The sequence below is a fragment of the Biomphalaria glabrata genome, chromosome 14, assembly GCF_947242115.1.
Source record: "Biomphalaria glabrata chromosome 14, xgBioGlab47.1, whole genome shotgun sequence".
Taxonomy (NCBI): Eukaryota; Metazoa; Mollusca; class Gastropoda; family Planorbidae; genus Biomphalaria; species Biomphalaria glabrata.
In genome coordinates this window covers 27,324,732-27,340,764 of record NC_074724.1, presented here as the reverse complement: position 1 = coordinate 27,340,764, position 16,033 = coordinate 27,324,732, and the positions used below count along the sequence as shown (strand labels likewise).

Genomic DNA, 16,033 nt, shown 5'->3' with positions numbered 1-16,033 from the left:
AACTATCCACTGTCGATGACAAACACATGAATCAATACAAAAATCAATTAATTAATTAATTAGTGGTCATTAATTAATTTTGTTTTATATAGAAAAATAGAGTTGAATCTAGCAGTTTTGATATATATGACAATAACTGTGAGGTTCTTTCCCTAATAGCTTTGTTTAAAAAAAAGGTTCATGCTTTTTGGTGAGACCAAGTCTCTTGTTGTCCCAGACGTTAGCAATGTTAATAAAGGGTTCACTTTACATGTACGGGAGGCGCGATGGCTGAGCCGTTAAGCGCTTGGCTTCCGAACCGGGGAGTCCCAGGTTCAAGTTCTGGTGAAGACTGGAATTTTTAATTTCGGGATCTTTGGGCGCCCCTGAGTCCACACAGCTCTAAGGGTACCTGACATTAGTTGGGGGAAAGTAAAGGCGGTATGTCGTTGTGCTGGCCACTTGACACCCTCGTTAACCGAGGGTCACAGAAACAGATGACCTTTGCATCATCTGCCCTATAGACCACAACATCTGAAAGGGGAACTTTACATGTATAAGAAGTGCCCCCCCCTCCCCATTTGTTTAATCGAAGGCACTCGAACCCGAGTCGTCGTATTGGCGCTTACTTAACCACACGACCATCCTCGTAGCCTAGAAGCACATTTCAACACAAACCTAAACTCACACCCGATATTACATCTAAACATTTTCAAAGCATTCACGTTGCCACAACAACCTCAAAGGAGTTCCCGCCGGTCATTTCTTCAAGGTCATGTCAGCATTGGTTGAGAGAGTTGTTTACGGGAAATTTATGTCATACCGAAGATGTCGGTCACATTTAACCTTTTGTACACTTTCTCTCTCTCTCTCTCTCTCACTCTCTTTCTCTCACACACATACAAACCCACACATAAACACACACAAGGGTAAATCTAATTAATGATTGATAATTATTGCAAAGACTGGTAAATATCATTAATGATATTTCTACCAGGTATCTGCCATCTATCAAACGTGACAAGCTCCCCCCTGCCCCACCCCTTTCCCACTTCTCTCACTCTTTCCCTGCTGGTTGAAATGTTTGTCGCCATGTGCTCACCCTTGTCGAGAGAATTTCTTCCTAGAGTGACTGGCCTTGAGGACACTTTGCGAAATAAAGTGCTGTTTTTTTTTAATATTGTCTTGAATAAGTTGTGCACGAAAAAACAATGTATGTTTAAAAGGTGTTGGTCTCTTTGCATATTTGTGAGCAGATTAAGGAATGTAGACAGAGCGCAAACCGTACACACTGTAAACCGGTGTACAATGTACCTAAAATGGTGGTTTTACTTGAGCGCGGTTGGGGGGGGGGGGCAGGGAAAACGTCCTTGTATTGTAAAGTCCTAATGTTTCATCTAGATGAATAAGGTTCTAAAGACGTTTTATGTGGCCAATGAGTTATGAGAAGATTATGTGGCCTGCACAAAGACCATTTGTCACAAGTCTCCGTATATGTTACACCCTCCCTTATAAAATGCAAGTTTATAATATTCCAAGCCAATGACCCTGTCTGAAACAGGATTTGAACCCTGGGGTTTTAGGTTTGTCTGTAAAACTTCACTGCATGTAACATATCTACAAAGTGTGCGGCTGAGTGGCATAAGTAGCTTGGCGACATCGAGTTCGAATCCCGATGTAGACTAGGAAATTATAAATTAAGATTTGAGATGTGAGATTTAAGATGTGAGATTTGAGATGTGAGATTTGAGATGTGAGATTTGAGATTTGCGATGTGAGATTTGCGATGTGAGATTTGCGATGTGAGATTTGAGATGTGAGATTTGAGATGTGAGATTTGAGATGTGGGATTTGAGATGATGTGAGTTTTGAGATGATGTGAGATTTGAGATGTGAGATTTGAGATGTGAGATTTGAGATGTGAGATTTGAGATGTGAGTTTTGAGATGTGAGATTTGAGATGTGGGATTTGAGATGATGTGAGATTTGATATTTGAGATGTGAGATTTGAGATGTGAGATTTGAGATGTGAGATTTGAGATGTGAGATTTGAGATTTGAGATGTGGGATTTGAGATGTGGGATTTGAGATGATGTGAGATTTGATATTTGAGATGTGAGATTTGAGATGTGAGATTTGAGATGTGAGATTTGAGATGTGGGATTTGAGATGATGTGAGATTTGATATTTGAGATGTGAGATTTGAGATGTGAGATTTGAGATGTGAAATTTGAGATTTGAGATGTGAGATTTGAGATGTGAGATTTGAGATTTGAGATGTGAGATTTGAGATGTGGGATTTGAGATGATGTGAGATTTGATATTTGAGATGTGAGATTTGAGATGTGAGATTTGAGATGTGAGATTTGAGATGTGAGATTTGAGATGTGAAATTTGAGATTTGAGATGTGAGATTTGAGATGTGAGATTTGAGATTTGAGATGTGGGATTTGAGATGATGTGAGATTTGAGGTGTGAGATGTGAGATTTGAGATGATGTGAGATTTGAGATGATGTGAGATTTGAGATGTGAGATGTGAGATTTGAGATGTGAGATTTGAGATGTGAGATTTGAGATGTGAGATTTGAGATGTGAGATGTGAGATTTGAGATGTGAGATTTGAGATGTGAGATGTGAGATTTGAGATGTTAGATTTGAGATGTGAGATTTGAGATGTGAGATTTGAGATGTGAGATTTGAGATGTGAGATTTGAGATGTGAGATTTGAGATGTGAGATTTGAGATGTGAGATTTGAGATGTAAGATTTGAGATGTGAGATTTGAGATGTGAGATTTGAGAAGTAAGATTTGAGATGTGAGATTTGAGATGTGAGATTTGAGATTTAAGATGTGAGATGTGTTTGCTGTACTTCAACTTTCTCCCAGGTCTCCCCCCCCCCCCCCCCCTATACGCACCTAAAATATTTACACCAGCGCGAGAACTTATGTCATAAGAATGGTAGAAGACGCGCAATTCAAAAGCAATACTATGAACATCAATAAATGACTTCTTTATTTCGTTGCTAAACCATTTTTATTTTCTTCTTTGTTTTTTTTTCTTCTACAGATTTACCTGGCCGAAGATTCGTAGCTATTTCATCATGGACACGCTTGTTTGATTAGAGGAGGGAAACAGCGCAGCAACCGGAGCCAGTCCTCCCGGTGCTGGCTTCAATTTTGTTGTTGTTTGCACATTGAAGAGTGCTTTGTGAGTTTGTTCTGTTCTCCTGCCATTTCTACAACTTCTTGTATGCATGGAAAGGCGTGAACCTTGGCACCGTCCATTAGCCGGTTAGCGAAACCATTTTTTTGTTCTTCTTTATTGAATGCTCATATCGAAAGTCCATGCTCAGACACACCCTGGCCAACTCCATAAGTGTTATAGAAATCCATGCCTGATTGGATAGCAGCATCACGTGACTACCGCACGACTTCCGGTGATGTCACTATCGAGAGAATCGGCGTCACTTCAGTCATTTCCTCGGCAGGCTGGACTTCTTCCGCGCATGACGTCATGGATACTTGTGCTCTTCGTTTACCCGTCGCTGATGACGTATGACCCAGTTTTCGGTGAGTAACTCCTCCCACTTTTTTTTTTTTGGTCTTCCTCAGTTCCACACAACCTTTGCACAATACACATTTGTAGACTATGAATAATTAATGAGGTTCTTTTTTTTTTCTTTTTATGATTCTGCTTTTGCGCTCGCTGTGCATGTTTAATTAGCATGCAGGGCGGCGTAGTAATCTCAATACCCGTCTCCACCGGGAAGATTCTATCAGAACTTGTGAAATATTCATGCGCCTTTCACCTTAGAAACCTTAGCTGAAGCAGAACTGGAAGAGAGAAAGTCAAAGAAAGTTTTAAAGGATTTTGCTAATTCTTTATTGGGGGCGGGGGGGGGGGGGGAAAGGGGAGTGCGTGTGCACCAAAAGTGTCGTCATAAGATGGCGACCCTTTAAACATTAAAGATTATTGTGAGTATAAAAAAAATACTTGTTTTTCCTGACAAGAAAATTGAAATAAAGATAAAGTTTGTGGACATCCCATGGTTTAATCGTGTAAAATTATTAAGTTTTTGGATTTGATCCTTTAAAAATGGGTCTTTTCACAAAGCTTATATCCACTCACTATATCAAGTCAAACTTCTCTTTCCTCCAATTAAAAAAAAAAAAGATAGTTATCTCCTTCGCGGTGCATCTTGGGAAATAAAAATGGTCGGAGCCAGACTTCCCAACGAATGGCAAGAACCCGAACAATCTTAAAAGTCGAATGTCTGATTTCACCTGGGATTTGAACGTTACCCCTTTGAGTCGAAAACCAAGCTCTTAACCTTTCTTTTAAATTCTATCGAAGAGGCACCATTTTGGTTTTATTTAGCACAGCATTAAATAACATAAGATAAGATATGATAAGATAAGATAAGATAAGATAATTTTATTGATCCAATCAATTGGAAATTCAGTTTGACTACAATTGAAAACCTCAGCGTAACTACTGTACAATAACAGTATAGATGAAAATTTCGAACAACATTCACACACGAAACACATACACATTCACAACCAGCGCATTAGGAATTTGACTTCTATGTACTTCTCGATGACGACAGCTGATCTTGCAACCGAAAGTGGGATAAAGGAGTTTTTAAATCTTTCTGTTTTAGTCCTAATGGAAAGGAGACGACCACTTCGTTCAGATCTTATGTAACAGTGGTTTAATGGGTGCTGGTTGTCCTTAAGAATAGAGAGTGTTTTGCATCTTTCATGAAAAAGCTCTTCAAGAGATGGTAGCTGTATTCGAGTGATATGCGATGCTTTTTTAAATTAGTTTATTTAGTCTAAGTGTTTGTTGAGTGGACCATTATCTATAAGTCAGATAGTACAATCGTTAGTCTGAAAAAAAAATTGGATTATTTCATAATACATAGCAATTTTATAATTCATATTCATTTCATCAGATGTCCATTTTATCACAAGTCCATCTAGTCACATGTCCATTACGTCAAATGTCCAACTCATCCCATGTCTCACTCATCACATTCATTTAATCTCATGTCCATTTTCATCACGTGTCTATCCCATCACATGTCCATCTCATTACATGGCCAATTCATCACATGGGTGGAATATTATCTGTCATAAAATACGCAAACAGAAAGGCATTTTATAAACGGACTATCTGCTAAAAAAATGTTCAGAAATCTGTTCAATCTTCGAGCGGCGTCCTCACAATGCACATGTCAACGTAAAGAAGGCGTCGTTCCCTTTGGACGCCCACACACGCGCATAAAAACCTAAGAATGAATGACTCCTGTGTGAGTCCAGTCCTAAACACTAGTAGTGACTAAACACTAGTAGTGACTAAACACTAGTAGTGACTAAACACTAGGAGTGACTAAACACTAGTAGTGACTAAATACTTTGTATAGTAGGGAGTGGGGTCTGAGTGGTAAAGCGCTCGGCTTTCGAACCAAAGGACTCAAGTTCGAATCCTAGTGAAAAACTTTGTGATTTTTTTATGACGCCCCCCTGAGTCCACCCAGCTCTAACGAATAGCGGACATACTTAGAGTAAGTAAGGGCGATTGGTCGTTATACTGGCTACATAACACCCTAGTTAACCGTCGGTCATAGAAACAGCTGAGCTTGACATCATCCCCCTAGAATGCAAGAAAGAATACCTGTATATAGTGGAAGCACGATTCACCTTCAGCTATCTCTTATTCTGTGGAGGGCACCACGCATGATCTGTCGACCATTTTTCTCCATTCCTCTCTCTTTGACAACATTGACAAATTAGAAACTAATGGAGTGTAGTAAATGGAAGCTAGTGAAATCAAATGTCGCATGCTGGCGTCCACACACTTCCTCTCCTAGACAAAGATAATGCATGACTTCAGTTCGGAATCTGTGGCTGAAGAGTAAAGACCTTAGCTCCCAAGCAAGAGAATTGTGTGGTTTATAATCCGCTGTTTTTAAAAATAACATTTTAGAGCCCACCGATGTTTGTTAGCGAAGTAAATATGGGATAGGGTTGTCTTGGCCACACGGTATGCTCGTCCCAGTTGGACATAGAAGCAAATACTTTTTACCAGCGGTGCCCGAACTTTTGTAGGTCATATTCATTTCTGACACGTCGCGTGACTCATCACTTCAAAAATAAATTGTAGAGTCCGATGGAATCGAATCTCTACGACTTCATTATGAAGTGTGGGCGAAATATTCGAGTGGCCGAATAGTTCCGCGTCACTGGCCAGATGTGGTCCGCGGAACGTAGCTTGGACATCACTGCTTTGCACCTACTTTTCTCTGGGACCAGCAGGTTTGGAAGTGAATATCTTTCATGACGATAGTCCTCTCTACAAATTTCATCTATCGACCTCGCGTTCATTAGCACAACTTTATCATCATCGATTACTTTTTTTAAATGCGTAGGATCGATACTTCATTACTCTGTATTACCATCCGAAATTAAAACTTAATTACAAGAAACCATCAACAGCTGTATCACGTCCGAGTGTAGGGCGAGTGGTGACGGAAATAAACCCAATGGGTCCCCGGGGAGGCCACGATGTACAAGAGAGCCCCTTTAAAAGAGATTTATACCCAGATGTTAGTGTGTTAGTAAACACTAAAACATATAGAGAACTTGGACTCTAAGCGTGTGTATATGCCGTCCTACGGGAGATTTGCAAAAAAAAAATAAAATAATAAAAAGTTACCCGTTCAGATCTTGCGATCTATGGGGCAGATGATTTAGATGACATCTGTTTCTTTGGCCCACGATTAACGAGGGTGTCATGTGGCCAGCACAACGACCAACCGTCTTTACTTTTCCCCAACTAATGTCAGGTACCCATTACAAATGTGTGGACTCAGAAACGCCCAAATTAAAAATCCCAGTCACCAGGATTCTAACCCGGAAACCCCGGTTCGGAAGACAAGCGCTTTACCGCTCAGCCAACGCGCCTCTACGGGAGATTTGGGCTAAGATTTACCTTTCTTCGTTTCTGAACGACTGTTTGAAAGTAACAATTCAAATGACTGTCTGGGTAAGGCGCAGAAGAAAAAGATTTGATATGGAAACAAAAAAGCAATTAGCTAGCGGTTGTTGTTTTACATGCTTCGGACGTTCAGAGTTGAAGGTCATTAAATCCTATCAGGACGGCGGGGTATAGCGCTGGTCAGGGTCGAACCCGGGACCATCGCGACGACAGTCTAGAGCGCATACCACATGACCATGCAGTGGTGGTACTTCAATGCGAGTGGAGTACTACAAGGAAATAAAAAGAGACTATCTTTTAAGACTAATGCACTTTTGACCCTGTACACTCCAGTCTCGGGCAGATTCCTTTTACGTGAAGACAGTGGCGACACATTTGTTTCAGCACAGGGACCATATCATTCTCCGACATATGTGTCACGGTCCGCATTCACCCATCCCTTAGTCTGATGAACAGTTGGAGTCTCAGAAAATTCTGCATTAACAAAAAAATACAAAACAAGAAAAACATTTTAAAATTCTTTAAAAAAAAAAAACAAAGCTTATTTGAAGTGTAACTGTATCAATCAGTTTGGATCAGTCATATAATTAAATGTGTAATACCAATTGATTTTGTTTAGCGCTATTTCAAGCTTTTAGCTTTCTCAATACGCTATGATCCTATCGCTCATCTGAACCATTTGCCGCAGGACGATTTGAAAACATGAAATACTAAGAGCATAAGAGCATGGCGGTGAAGCGACCATAGGATGCACGTGTGCCCACTAGACGGCATTAGTTTGAAATCTCATTTGCATATCTCTTAGGTTCTATCAATAACTACACACACACACACACACACAGATTACCATCGCGATGATTCAGAACTCCGCAGACGTTTATTTTTTTTTTTAAACTCTCGTCTCTGGTCCAGCGCTGTAACGTCATAAAAACATTTGAGTTCTGGTCCACTATTCTGTCACTGACCTATGTAGATAATCTTGACAATATCGTTAAACTCTAGCAAAAGTCTTGGCAACCTTGACATTGAAAACAAATTAACATTTATTGTCTTTCTTCTACGTTTCGACCCCTCGAAGTCGCCGTAATTTTGTGTGTGTGTGTGTCTTGAAACTGTGTTGTGTTCGTCTTTAGCGGAAACTCTTATCCGACCATTCCATCGAATGTATTCTCCTTTCATTGTTCTTTGGTTAACATGAAATCGCGTTCTACATGTTTATGACCTTCACCTTGAACTCTGGCAGCACTGAGTATGGAGCAGAGAATTCATTTGCAGCAGCGCGCTCTGGTTCAGGTCGTTACAAAGATTTTAACAATCAACTTTTTTTTTTTTTGTTTTCTGCGCCGGGAACTAAAACAGAACTTTCCTTCGTCTGTGTCACATTCAAAGAAATTTCTGTTTTCCTAAATCTCACTTTATCAGAGACATCTACAATGTCAATTTTTTCAAGCCATCTTTTTTTTTTTTTTGAGACAACAAAAACATCGCTTCATCCAAGCCACTTAACACCCTCGATTTATCCCAGCTTTCTAAAAGTCCATTTATACCAGCTGCCTAAACTCACTATATTCCAGCTACCTAAAACTTAATTTATCCAAGCCTCATAAAACTTACTTTATCCCAGCTACCTAAAACTTACTTTATTCCAGCTACCTAAAACTTACTTTATCCCAGCTACCTAAAACTTACTTTATCCCAGCTACATAAAACTTACTTTATTCCAGCTACCTAAAACTCATTTTATCCCAGTTACTTTAAATTCACTGTATCCCAGCTACCTAAAGCACACTGTATCCCAGCTACCTTAGAGCTCACTGTATCCCAGCTACCTAAAACTCACTGTATCCCAGCTACCTTAGAGCTCACTGTATCCCAGCTACCTAAAGCACACTTATCTCAGCTACCTTAGAGCTCACTGTATCCCAGCTACCTATAAATCACTGTATCCCAGCTACCTAAAGCACATTTATCTCAGCTACCTTAGAGCTCACTGTATCCCAGCTACCTAAAGCACACTTATCTCAGCTACCTTAGAGCTCACTGTATCCCAGCTACCTTTAAATCACTGTATCCCAGCTACCTAAAGCACACTTATCTCAGCTACCTTAGAGCTCACTGTATCCCAGCTACCTATAAATCACTGTATCCCAGCTACCTAAAGCACACTTATCTCAGCTACCTTAGAGCTCACTGTATCCCAGCTACCTATAAATCACTGTATCCCAGCTACCTAAAGCACACTTATCTCAGCTACCTTATAGCTCACTGTATCCCAGCTACCTATAAATCACTGTATCCCAGCTACCTAAAGCACACTTAGCTACCTTAGAGCTCACTGTATCCCAGCTACCTAGAACCTCGCTTGATTCAGCCGAAAAAAAAAAGTCATTCTATCAGAGACTAAAGAGCGTCACCTTCTGTATTTCCTTACAGCACGCGCTTGTATTAGTCAGTGTGATTACTGCAGCTAAGACTGCGCGTATGCATATACTTCAAGTGTGAGCGTGGGTAGTTGCTTGCGTCTGTGTTTGTGTGTATGTGTGTCTTAAATGCATTACTTGTGTAGAACTTCAAGTCCTCAAACCAGAACCGCTTTTGACATTTCTGTCTTTTTTTTTTCTTCTTCTTCTCCTTTGACGTGGATAGCTTCCTAAGAGTTCAGACAATGTAGCCTCGCTATGGTCAAGGAAGCATGAGCCATAACCAAGAGATGAACATACAATCTACATTAGCTTAGTGCACTAGTCAGGGATTCTCACTTACAGTGGACCACGTCCCTAGGAGTTGGATTTAGAAAGAGGCAGAGAAGGGTGGGGCTATCATTCGAAATATCTTAAGGACAGGCTTTTTTTTTAACGCAAGATGTTAATTTAAAAAAATAATAATTATTTGGATGAATAATGGAGTACTAAAATATTGTAGTTGTAATCGTAATAATAATGCTCTTAGGTCGTAACGAATCGATACCGAATGTTGAGGACCGCTGGGATAAGGTTAAGAATACGGTATCGATTATTTTCTTTTCATCCTGTGTCGTTACGGTTCCAGGCATATTACAGCAAGAGGCTAAGAGTTAATTCACTTACCCCCCCCTCCCGCCCTTTTTTTTTGTTTAAACCAGCCATCGCTAATATAGAACTCTGATTAGAAAATATATAAAGAGTCATAAAGTTATCGTTCTTTCTTGTCAGAAGTAATTATTTGGTAATTGCTGGAGCCCATAAAACGACTAAGCATTTAACATAAATTTGTTTCTAATTAGAAGTGATCTATATTGTCATGTTATTTATATATACATTAGACCCATGTGGTGTTTCGTTTGTATTTGTAACACTGGCGTTATACTACAACACAATTTTGGGTTTATGCGGACCAATTAGTTTAGTAAATTCAAGTCATGACTTAAATTATCGTTTATTACATGATGGCTTCGTGTGTTTACGTCTGAAGTAATCAAAACGTAGAATTATTATGGATTTCTTTCTAAAACTGAACAACTATAAATAGCTCGCTTTTTGGTGTCTCTGATGTACAGACTAAAGGAAGTGTTGGTATTAGTTGTTTTTGTTTTATTTTAAAGTTGAATGTTAATTTGTGTGCAATTATTTATTTATTCATTCATTTGTTTATTTATTTATTTATTCATTCATTTATTTATTTTATATTTAGTTTCAAACACTTACGTTTTAATCCAGCGTCCTTGACATTGTTTAGTTTCTCTTGGGAAATCCCCGTTGAGCAAGTATTGGATGAGTATCTGAAGGCTTCACATTTTAAAGGAAGCTTTCTGAGAACTTTAAAACTTCTTTCAGATCAATTTCGACGATCTTGAGAGCTTTTTTTGTGATCTCCCGCCCCCAACTCTGTCATCTTGATTCTACGTGTCATTGTCACATGTCACAGAAGTACAAATTGACCGGAAGTATAAACATGAGTAGCAGCCAGCACAACGACCAACCCCGTTTACTTTTCCCCAACTAATGTCAGGTACCCATAAGGGCTGGGTGGACTCAGAAAGGCGCCCTACAGATTCCGAAAGTAAAAATCCCAGTCTTGACCGGAATTCAAACCCCGGACCCCTCGGTTTGGAAGCCAAGCGCTGTACCCTCAGCCACCACGCTCCTTTAGATATGAAGAGTATTACATCCTACATCCTAGTCTAAACATCCCACAGTACGGCAGGAGAATGCTGTGGACTGGGTTCGAACCATGGACCACCGAGATGGACAGTATGGGGCACATACCACACGACCAGTTAGCCATCCTTTTTTTTTTAATGTTTTAAAAGCTGATGTTCCTTCCGAGTTGAAGATAATCTACATCCTAGCCCAAACCTCCCGCAGGTCGACGGGGGATGGCAGCGGGCAGGATATGAACCCGGGACTACTGAGTCGACCGAACGACCAGGCTGCCATCGTGCAATCTTTCTAGTACGCATAAACACGAAGTGGCTAAGAAAGCGATCGTGCTGAAGGAGTTTGCTACCTACATGATATATACAAAATAGTCCAAAGCCAGAGGCGTAGATAGGGTGTGGAAAATGTAAAAATCCCCCGGGATCCCACTTGAGGGGTGGGCTCCCAAAAAGTTTTTTTTTTTTTTTTTTTTTTTTTTTTTACATTATTAAATATTAAATGTTACGCAAAATGCAGGGGCCCCCAAAAGGTTAAGCTCCCCCCCCCCGGGCCTCAAATGATGGCCACTGTCCAAAGCTGGGTATCTGTTCGGTATCCTTAGAAGTACGTGTAGTGAGTACGTAATTAAACTTCGTAGACAGTCCGTTCTTATTGGAAACGTTGTGATAAATCAAACCCACACGACTGGCTCTATTACGCGCTGCACAAAGCGACAGGAAGTGGCCTTGTCGGTTGTAATGGATTGGAACTGGGTCAAGGTCGCGTTAATATATATCCGTTTTTGTCGTGTTGCCTTAAAGGGGCGTGGGGCTGGTGCGATGGAGGGGCGGGGCGGAGAGAGAGAGAGAGAGGACTGACCAGGCATTGGCAGGCTAGTTTGCTTTCATCTGAGAAATGCATGTTAAAAATCAATGACCTTATTTTCTTGGGCGATGTTTCTCAAAATAGAAGATATAGAAGTGGACTTTTTCAATGTAAATACTCTGTCAATGTAGATGCGCTGTCAATGAAGATAAGCTTTCAGTGTGAATTACGGTATATACTCTGTCAATGTAGATACTCTGTCAATGTAGATAAGCTTTCAGTGTAGATTACGGTATATACTCTGTCAATGTATATAAGCTTTCAGTGTAGATTACGGTATATACTCTGTCAATGTATATACTCTGTCAATGTAGATACGCTGTCAATGAAGATAAGCTTTCAGTGTAGATTACTGTATATACTCTGTCAATGTAGATACGCTGTCAATATAGATAAGCTGCCAATGTAAATAAGCTTTCAATATAGTTAATTTGTCAACCTAGATAAGCTGTAAATTTAGATAAGCCATCTACACAGCAATATAATGTGTACATAAAATATGAATAACAGAAACTCAAAATCGGCCCCCAAAGTGGTCCATTCAGGCAGGTAAAAAGACAGGTTTCAATATTTTCATAAAGAATATCAGAAGGAAATTCTATCATAGGCAAATGACAGAGAAGAATGGAGAAAGAAGGTTGACAGATCTTGTGTGGTGCCCCAACAATCCAGGAGACCAAGGGATAGGTGAAAGTGAAGGTGAAGGTAGATGTGAACCTGGCCTAACTGATGTCTAATTGGTCTAATTGTTTTGTAAAGGGTCAATCTCTTATTCAAAGCCTCAAGAAAAAAAACATTTCGTTAAAAAAAATCCTTTAGTTTAAATCCATAATTGTGGGAAAGTTCCGCACTTCACGCGATAATATGATAAACTACTTATTAGTTAATTTTTTTTTTTACATTATGTTCCACTTAAATGCATACCAAATAATTTTTTTCTCTTTAAAAATAAAAGTAAAATTTTTTTTTTGTAAATGTAGTAGTTAGTATGTCAAAACTTACTAAATTTGTAATACAATTGTAAATTGACACAAATAAAAAAATAATAAAATGCATAAATGTGTGAAAATTATGGTAAACGGTTAACTCCTTTACTAAATAGCCTCCAGTGTTTGTTACTATTAATAGTGAATAGTTGTAAAAATGGTGTATTTTTATGAAAAAACTGCTTGCATAAGTGATTTTAAAAATTAGATTTTTCGCTTTCAGAAAAGAAAAAAAGTAGCTGTTGCATCAGAACTTTGAATGGTCTAAAATATTATGATGTCGGATTTTCCCTATCTTTTCTAGTTTACGAGATCTAAACGGGACGGACGGACGGACGGACGGACAGACAAACCACACAAAAACTAATAGCGTCTTTTCCCCTTTCGGGGGCCGCTAAAAAAGTGTACTCTCGTTGTGCTAAATTATGCATAGAACTATTGACGATTTAGAAGGAAATGACCTTTAAGGCGTTTCATAGCTAAAAAGTTTAAACAGAATTTCATATTGGAGGTACTGCAGTCTTTAGTAACATAAGCGTAGCCCCGTTTTCAATATGAGCTTAATTCTTACACAGTTAAATGACTAAGAAAGAAGTACCCACTACCTGGCAAAAAAAAAAAAAAACTTTTAAAAAATTATCTATGTGGGGTATAGCTCCACATTTACAGTCACTCACACACACACACTTTAAGATTTATTTTCCTTTTTCGAATTCAAACAAATTTGATCACCACTATTTGATTAACTTTTTTTTTATTTGATTCATATTTTGTTTAGTAACAATGAATTATTAGCGAAATGTCCACTTCACCCGAGATAGTTCACTGGACACCTATTGATATACTTTTAGATCATCTTGTAGCTCAGTCGCTGTGCTTGGGAGTCAGTCTGTACAGTCTTGTGCATGTCAGTGGAGGCCTGTTTTTCAAATGGCAGGTTCCGCAACAAGGTATAATGGAACAATGAGCATACCACGCACACGGAAGTGCTAAATACGGAGGAGAGATGTTACACAAGAGATATCTTTATTCCCTCCCTCCCCCCTTTCCACGCTCTCTTCCCCCCGGCCACATGCATGTCACTGAGCCATCTTCTGCATGCCCCCCCCCCCCCTTTTCTCTTTTATTTTTATTTTTTTGTTGATAATCAGGTTGCCGTGGTAACGAGCGCTCGGTGACGTAGTATCAGAAGATGACATAAGGAGGTCCAAGAACAGAATGGTGTGTGTGAGTGTGTGTGTGTGTGAGGGAGGGAGGGGGGCTGTGAGAGAGGAAACAAAAACAAAAACAATTATATGTGCGTGTGTGCGCGCGCAGATCCTGCTTTGCGCTATAGTTTAACAGATCGTCACAACGTCTTATATAGAAGATAGCCATTGGAAGACATTGTCTTTTCTCTAGGAACTTTCCTATAAAGTTTAGTGTCGGACATTGGATGGCCATCGCTTTATATAGTGGCCTCTATGGAACACAGGGGTTCTAGACGGTTGTGGGGCATTATGCCGATTTGATGATCAGCCACAGCCACTTCTATCCCCCGGTAAAGTCGTCCTATTTATTACAAAGCATATATCTATTCACCCCGTCTGTCTGTCTGTCTGTCTGTCTGGAGCTAATTTATTCTGTGCTCGTCATTTCTCTCACTTCCTATTCTCCGGTCGAGTTCAAATTCTACATAAATTATTCATTGTCCCTGACAAAACACGAATCAATCAAAATCATAACCAATTAATTAATTAATTAGTGGTAATTAATTTTGTTTGATATAGAAAAAGTAGCTAAATCTTACAGTATTGAGATACGTGGGTGTAAATGTGCAGTACTTTCCCGTATATAAGCTTTGTTTTTTTTAAACAAGTAGTTACTTTGCTTGTTACCTAATGACAAGGACTAGGTTTGAGTTCTCAAAAATCTCTTTGTTCATCGTAATGTCTGCAAGGGAAGAGCTCCGAGCCTCCTTAAGACTAAACGCGATTCCGCCATGTTGACGAATTGTAGTCTTCGTCTTTAAGGTGTTGTGGAGTTTGTGTGTGTGTGTGTGTTTCTATGGTGACGACGGGAAGAGGTTAGCGATTGGTTGTGAATGGTGCAAGATAAGCGGCATTGTCGTCAGCGGTCTTAACTACGAGAGACAACTCCAGATTGCCAGAGTGAGAAGACGTGTTTTCGTACTGAACATTATATTATCACCAAAGCCTACTACATTTCTATATTTTATCTCAAAACAAGTGTCTTTATGTTAATAAAAGTTCAATTTAGTTTTGTTCACAATGAAGTTATTTAAGTATAATTCCAGTTTTATAAATTAAGGTATAATGCGCCTACTGCGGTTTAGTTGTCTACCAGCAGTTTGGTGCTACAAGTCAACGACCGTCTACGATACAGGGAACAAACTAATTAGGTTAATATTCTCTTTCAACACAGATCTGTTTGTTTATCTGACTACAAGGGCGACAACATCATCTCGATCTAAAAACGATGATAACACCCATGTTTTATTTTTCTATTGATTCTCATTGTTTATTGTTATTGTTTTATATGGTGATCGATATGGGTTGTTGTTGTTTTTCTTTTACAATCCTTTCACCTGAAAATTTCTTGGCGGGGGGGGGGGGGGGGGAATTACTGACTTTTCAAGGTCGTGAGGTCAGACCACTGATATTGTAACGAGCTATTAGTCTAAATTGCCCACAGGTTGCGACGTCGCAAGCTAGTGCACATGTCTGCTATAACGACTGGTTTCGCCTTGTTTCGGATTAATTAAGAACTGTCGGTAGGGGGAGTAATGTGCGTTTGTCATTTTGGCCTCTTTCAAGGCGAACATTCCTGAGTTGGATCAGCTTTCACAGGAGGATCATCTCTTGATTCCACATGGTGTATATAGTGAATGAGAGTCCTCTCCGGGGCGGACTAGTCGAGATAGTAGGGGTACGCTATGACCGCAAGCGAGGACCAAACTGAAATATTTAATCCAGCTATTTCTAACAATTTACTTTTTACTGGACCTGAAGGCGCGAGGGATCTTGGGATCGGGACGAGGGGTCCGCATTTTTAGCAGACGACT

The 16,033-nt window shown here is 39.6% G+C and overlaps 1 protein-coding gene across 5 annotated transcripts in view; it reads left to right on the top strand.

Annotated features, from left to right (window-relative positions):
• LOC106055158 (cell adhesion molecule DSCAM-like) overlaps positions 1-16,033 on the top strand; it is an 89,857-nt gene that overhangs the window by 15,459 nt on the left and 58,365 nt on the right. For all 5 annotated transcript variants that reach the window (XM_056010264.1, XM_056010267.1, XM_056010266.1 and 2 more), the window contains one exon: positions 3,048-3,550. In XM_056010264.1, coding sequence (XP_055866239.1) covers positions 3,421-3,550 — 130 coding nt within the window. In that variant the 5' untranslated portion in view covers positions 3,048-3,420. The remainder of the gene's footprint in view (positions 1-3,047; positions 3,551-16,033) is intronic.